The sequence below is a fragment of the Echinops telfairi genome, unplaced genomic scaffold (genome assembly GCF_000313985.2).
Source record: "Echinops telfairi isolate 266 unplaced genomic scaffold, ASM31398v2 ScPeMD7_18;HRSCAF=68, whole genome shotgun sequence".
Taxonomy (NCBI): domain Eukaryota; kingdom Metazoa; phylum Chordata; class Mammalia; order Afrosoricida; family Tenrecidae; genus Echinops; species Echinops telfairi.
Window position 1 is genome coordinate 12,180,498 of NW_022103915.1, and position 6,478 is coordinate 12,186,975.

Genomic DNA, 6,478 nt, shown 5'->3' on the forward strand with positions numbered 1-6,478 from the left:
GACAGACGCTTGGCTGTGGGGAGGAACTGGGAATGAAGACAGGCTTGGGGCTGGTAGAATGGTGTAGAAGTCCATAATGGTGATGCGTGTACTGATGGCTGCACATCTGTAAAGATGGGAACAACTCCTTGATTCTACATTTTGAAAGGAAAAAGTTTGATAGTCTGTGAATTATATCTCAAATTTTCAAAATTTAGGGAATGGTTCTCCTTAGGAAATTGAAATCTCCTTGTTCCAGCCACCTACTGGTTCATGAAAACAGGGATCTTCTTTGCACTGAGACTTGACATTTCTCATGCACTGCAACAAATACCACCCCCCAAAAAACCTTAGTTTTAACCACATGAATTATAGATATCAGCTGATGGGTGGTCCATTTGTATTTATTCTTACTTTTAAACAATAAAGATCTGAAAGCTCCTCTAAGCTCATGATTTAGCACACAGTCCTTTTGGAAGCATTTTTGATAGCTCACGGGGACTCACACAAATACCTTCATTTTCAAAATGTTAGTAATGCTGCCATCTAGAAACAGTTAACAGTATTGCTCTTGAAATGACATTTGTTAGCACAGCCATCTGTAAACTGTCCCATTCAAATTCAATTCCAGTTCATCAGACTACAGTACAAAGGCCAGGGGAACAAATCTTCAGTCACAGCATTTCATTGTCTAACTAGAAGCCTTAAACCATCAACCACTGCAAGTTTTCTTTCCCCTGGAATATAAACAGGATTCTAGGCTTTCTCGCTACACTAGTGAGTTTAAATGGGAAGAGAGAGAGAATTCCAAGGCTCTGAAAAGGGAATGTATTCTGAATACACATCTTCTGTTGCATTGTTTTATAAATCTGGCTCTCGGTATCATTCGTACTATCATCTGCAATAGTGACTTTTTAAGAATGTGAAAAAGAATGAAATATTAACCATCACTGAGTTGTACTACTCTCCATTGTTCCATTGTAAGTTAAATGAAAACACTGATTCTCCTGAATGCTAATATACAGAGGAGGGTTTATATATTTAAGAAACAGACAACAGGGTCTGCCATGAGTAAGCCGCTGCTTTTAAAAGCAGTAAGAGATTGCAATAGGGCAACATGGCTTTCATTACATAAGTTCAGTGTAAATGGCAAACATCTGCCTTTTTATTTCTGAACACAGGTGGTTTACACGAGTACTACCATCTGGGCTTCGGGGCATGAGAAAGACATCAGTGCATGTAGAATGACCGCGTCCTTATAGTGTGTGAGGGTCAACCTTTGCTTTCTTAAAGCAGCGTTTCTTAAAACAGTACAACAGAGTTTCCAATGCCTAGCTGACAATTCAGATACATCTAAAGCATATGCCACACACTTAAAGACTTTCCAGAAAAATCTGACAAATTATATATACTCAGTTGATGCTGTTCTAATCCAGATTGGCAACAAAAGCCTTGAGAACAAGAAATGGGAGAAATAAAAATTGGTTTCTGAACCAAACGTGCACTCCTCCTTCATGCTAGCTGCACGGTGGGGCACAGTCTGTGTGGAAACAGTTACAGGTGAGATTTCAAATATACATTTGTGCACAGTCAGTGCAAGCGTGGATCTGTTTGTTTGTTTGTTTTAATAGCTGGATCTCAAAAAAACTGTTTTATCAGTTTGGGCTTTTAGTTGCAATTCTTTGCTGAAGCAGTCTCGCTTCTCATCCCAGGAGACATAGGAAACCATCTGCAAGGCGCCTGCAAGCACGTTTCTCTAAGGCCATGAACTGGTTTGCTAAGTTGCATTGTTTTCTTCAAGGCAACAGTCCCTCTCCGAGTGAAGGGTCTGCAAAGGAGACCCAGCATCTTCAGCTCTGGGACGAGGACACCTCTCACTCTGAAAGCTAAAAGGAACAAATGCTCTTTTGAGCATTAGCAAAATGATACCTTATTTACATTACTGAAAATCTTAGACGTCATGTTTTTCTGGCCGGTCCTTTTTGTATGTTACAAAGTAAAACCTTAGAGTAAGACTCCCCCTTTTTTCTTCAAAAGGTCAAACAGACACTTTATGACATCACAACCTTTATACAATGGCATACTGTTCATACAAAAGGTCTCTTATCCTATAAAAATCTTGACAAAGGCAGCCTTCTAATCCAATGCGTCCCGTTTCCGTCTAGAAATCAAAGGGGAGGGAAATAAATTTATTTTCTATTCATTAATATGCAGCTATAGCAACCAAAATATAATAAACGATTTTAGGATTGGCCAGGGAATACATTGTTCTGACTCACAGAATATGGATACACAATAGTCAAGACATGAATTTTTCATAGTCATAAATGTCAGTGACTTCAAATAATAAAAATTGACCATAAAATTACATCGCATTTTTTTGGAAGTCACTCTTCTAAGACTGTCAAGGTCATCCAAATGTAGCTGACTTACTGATCCTCAGCTTTGTAAAATTACCAATCAAAAATCAGAGTCCCAGATGGCCAGACATCAGAAACTTCATTGAAAACACCCTTACCCTGCGGACTGCCACTTGATTGTTGCACACCAGGACCCCACCAACAAATTCAGCTTGAATCCCCTCTCGTAAAAGAACTTGCTTGAAGTCCGAGAGCCTCGGTTCATTCATAAACACCGACTGATGTCCAGGAACCTTCTCGAAGGGCAAAGAGGAAAGGAAAAGCAAATAAACACCAGCAGCAACAGCAGCAGCTACATCGCTGACCTGAGTAGGCTGCACCCACCCGGAGCTCTGAGATACCACCTATTACTCCCTGACATTTCTGACACACTTCAACAGTGGACAGCACATTCCGAGCTGTCACGCTGAGTGTGCGAGGCATTAACATCACAAAGCCCCTCGCGTGTCCGGTGGCTCCACAATCCACTGTAGTAGTCAGCGCTCAAAAGCACAGCAGGAGCCGCTGGGTTGCGTTATGCTCTCACGCACCCACTGGCCTGGTGGGGCGCACGAGAGAACCGTTGGGCAGGACAGTGCCAAGAGTGTGCAGTCCAGATGCCACTCCTTCACTACGTTCAGAGGACCGCTCTCTCCTGATCCATCTCCACTGTCCTACCTCCCTCAGAGAATCAGAGGCATGTGGTTCAGCCTAATGCCGTCTTTGAAATTGCTCTGGAGAGAGTGCTGGTACAAGCTCAGAGCGAAAAAAGAACCCATCTAGTCCCTTCTCCCAATTTCAGAAGAACAGTGCCAGAAGGACCCTAGTGGCAGAGGCTCTCCATTACTCACTCCAGCAGGGCTGGGGCTATCCTCTGACTCAGGTGAAGGACTCTCACCATCAAGTTCAACACTGTCATGGGCTTAGGAAAGACAGCTGAAGTCTGTGCTGATTAGATCCCCGAGAACGTGGTCACACTGGACCAGCACTACATTTCTATCTAATAAAAGAGTTAGAAGGATGTCAAACCCCAAAGTAGTTGGAATGGAGTAGACGTCATACAAATACGACCGCCTCAGAAATCATCAAACTAAATATTTAAAGATATGTAATAAAAACCCAAGTCAGGAAACAATCATGCTCCTCATAAGAGGCCAAAGGTTTCCTATAAATTGTTATAATGTGTGTATTATACCATTAGTCACACAGAACACACACACACACGAACACGAACACGAACACAGGAACAGTTTGATCAAACTTCTAAAAAACTCCAAATCATTCTACACGCATCCCACTTGCAATAGCTGACAACACAGGAGGACAATGAGGAGGAGAAGTGGCTGGCGAGAGGCCAGGGCTGCGCTGACTGCGCTCCTTCACCTCGTGAGGCGGCAAGGGCTCCAGCGTGGGAATGATCTCGCTTTCTTCACCGGTCTCTTTCTCGTCGTCCCCAAACAGACTTTTCATGGCCTTTTGCTGTGCTATTACGCTAGAGTCTGAAGTCGCGTCCACTTGCATTTCTGAATCTTCGCCATCATCCTTCAGTTCGCCTTCTTCTAAAATAACCCCTGTGTCCACTTTGGAGACTCTCATGTCCAGGACACCATCAATCCAAGCTAGCTCGGCATCTTTGGCCTTACAAAACTGAAGGGAGCTGACCAGTGAGTCTTTCAGTCGCACCTAGGCAGGCAGAGGGGAGGACGAGGAGAAATACAAACGGTGACAAAACTGGGCATCACCCATTGTCCTTTCAGAACTATTTGCCCTCCGTCTACTGTCTATGCTGAGCTTCTGAACCCTGACCCTGCACTGGAATCCCACGGCACCCAAGTGCCCGTCTGTGAAAGCTGCTGGGTGGAGGACAGGGGACAGCTCTCCAGATGAGTCTCCTCCTCTAGTACCTGGTGTGTCCAGGGACACGGAATCCCTCAGCTTTTGCAACAGGCCATGCTGCTGCACACGGTCAGATTCTGGCAATGCTGCTTGCTGCCCCTCTTGCTAAGCCCGGATGACTTTTCTGCCCGGTGAATTCTCATTCGTTTTCTCTGAGCAACTGTTTCCACACCCGTGGGACGCCTTCACCAACACCAGCTCCTACTGCCAGGTAAGAAGTCACCCGTTTCTCTGTTTGGGGATTCCTGCCTTCTTCCATTTAAAGTAACAGTCTTTCCATCGGGATTTTTACTACGCTTTTGAACTCTTGAATACGAGGGGGATTTAAAATGTTCATGGAAAAATTCCATTTTCCTTTTAACTCCATTTTCCTAGGAATTTTCTTTAAGCCCCCTCCTACTGACCCATTCCTCTTCCCTCTACATTTTTGCAAATGCTTGGAACACTCCTACCCCACTCAACCCTGGCAAATACACACACTGTTGGGATTCAGGTTAGTAACCACACCCGCCAGGAAACCGTTTCATCCTTTAGACCAGCAGTGGGGAATGTTCGGCCCAAGGCCCACAAAGTCCTCCACACCAGCTAACGCCACACGTCTCACCACAGAGAAGCTATGGGCGCCATCACAAAGAGGAGTTCATTAAATGTTGGACCAGTATGGGCCGAGAACGATGTTACAAGTGTCCCAATGGCTCTTGGAAGAAAAATGTTGCCCACCCCTGCTTTATGCTCTCGGCTCCGAAGTCTACTAACAGTGCGCACGAGCCACCCCGGCGCTAAGCTCTGCCAGGCAGGCCTCAATCACCACGCAGCCCTCGGGCAGCTCTGCCTCTGTGCAACCACACCTACTTGTGGGCCGCTCCGCTGCAGGCTACCGACCTGGTAGATGTGCGTTTCACTCGTGGCGTCCACTGTCTCGTGCAGCTTGGGCATGTACACTTTAATGTCCTTCCCACCAAAGGCACGGCAGCACTCCGCGAGGTCCTGACTGGCCTCTGGGGGGCCATGGACGATAATCAGCTGGCGAGGTTTCATCTGATTAATGATTTTTTTGATGGAATCCCCATCGGAGCGGCCTTCATAGTCTATGTAAGTAACCCTGGCTCTGGAATGAGATATGATTATCCAGGTGAACTGATGAGAAGACGTCCATTTGGAAACAGGTTTCTTTTTTTTTTATAGCTTTTATCAATAGGAAAGAAATGTGTACAATACATAAAATGAAGATCTGAGGAATAAATACACAAACATCATTGTGTTAAGAGCATTATTTAGATCTTACCTATGCCCAAGAATATATATTAAATGTATCGCCAGAAAATTACAGCACCCTGTTTTTGGATGACTTGAAAGAAACAAGATTCCAAAAGGTCTTTGTAGCCTTCAGGAGGAGGAGGGGCCACGAGGGAGAACTCATGTACCAGTATCACTCACTGTGCTAAGGAGGCAGGCACAGAAACTTCAGATCACACCAGTATTACTTGAGGTGCTTAGGCTAGGATTACACTTTCTGAAACAAACACTCTAAAGAAGTAAATCTGTAAGATGTACTATTCTCTTTCACCTGCCACTACACTTACGACAAAGGCCAGATGCACACAAGTTTAGTTTGATGGGGGAATTCCCTGCCCCACACCAATTCAATGTCCTTAACGCTCAAATTTATTGCTGAAGAGAAAATATCACATTTCAAAAGTCTTTGCACGAAAAAAAATTTTTTTTAAAGTACGTAAATACTCCAGAGGGTACTCAGAAACTGCACTTTTGAAACATTGTGAATTTATGTAATTGAAGTGTCTTAAATTTTATCTTGTCAATGATTCTCAAATGCAGCAAAAGTGCTTACTTTATTTCAATGGACTCCGTCATGGAAATACACTTAGTAGGAACATCGGATAAATCCTGATCCATGGGCTCATCTCCATTTGTCAAGCCAGATTCTAATTTGCTTTTTTCTTCTTCGGTAGCTTGAAGTTCTGGCACTAAGAAGTCCTCTGGTCTAAGGAACAAATCTCTGGTTAGAATAGCAGCAAGCCAGACCCAGCGTAGAACACTTGTAGCTAACTCATCAGACTGGCAGCAGGGAGGCTGACTCTGACGCTGGGCACCCCATGTGGGGCAGGGTAAGCAAGAACTCCCCTGGGATGAGTGTGGCTAACTGTGCAGAAGTAGACCGCCAGGCCTTTCTTTCCAGGTCCCTG

The 6,478-nt window shown here is 44.5% G+C and overlaps 1 protein-coding gene across 1 annotated transcript in view; it reads right to left on the minus strand.

Moving 5' to 3' along the window:
* Window positions 1-365: 365 nt before the first annotated feature.
* The window catches only part of CPSF2 (cleavage and polyadenylation specific factor 2), a 29,061-nt gene continuing 22,948 nt past the window's right edge, over window positions 366-6,478 (minus strand). The window contains exons 12-16 of the mRNA XM_004698764.2: window positions 6,124-6,276; window positions 5,157-5,382; window positions 3,762-4,061; window positions 2,498-2,632; window positions 366-2,140 (exon numbers count right to left, since the gene is read on the minus strand). Coding sequence (XP_004698821.1) covers window positions 2,048-2,140; window positions 2,498-2,632; window positions 3,762-4,061; window positions 5,157-5,382; window positions 6,124-6,276 — 907 coding nt within the window. The 3' untranslated portion in view covers window positions 366-2,047. The remainder of the gene's footprint in view (window positions 2,141-2,497; window positions 2,633-3,761; window positions 4,062-5,156; window positions 5,383-6,123; window positions 6,277-6,478) is intronic.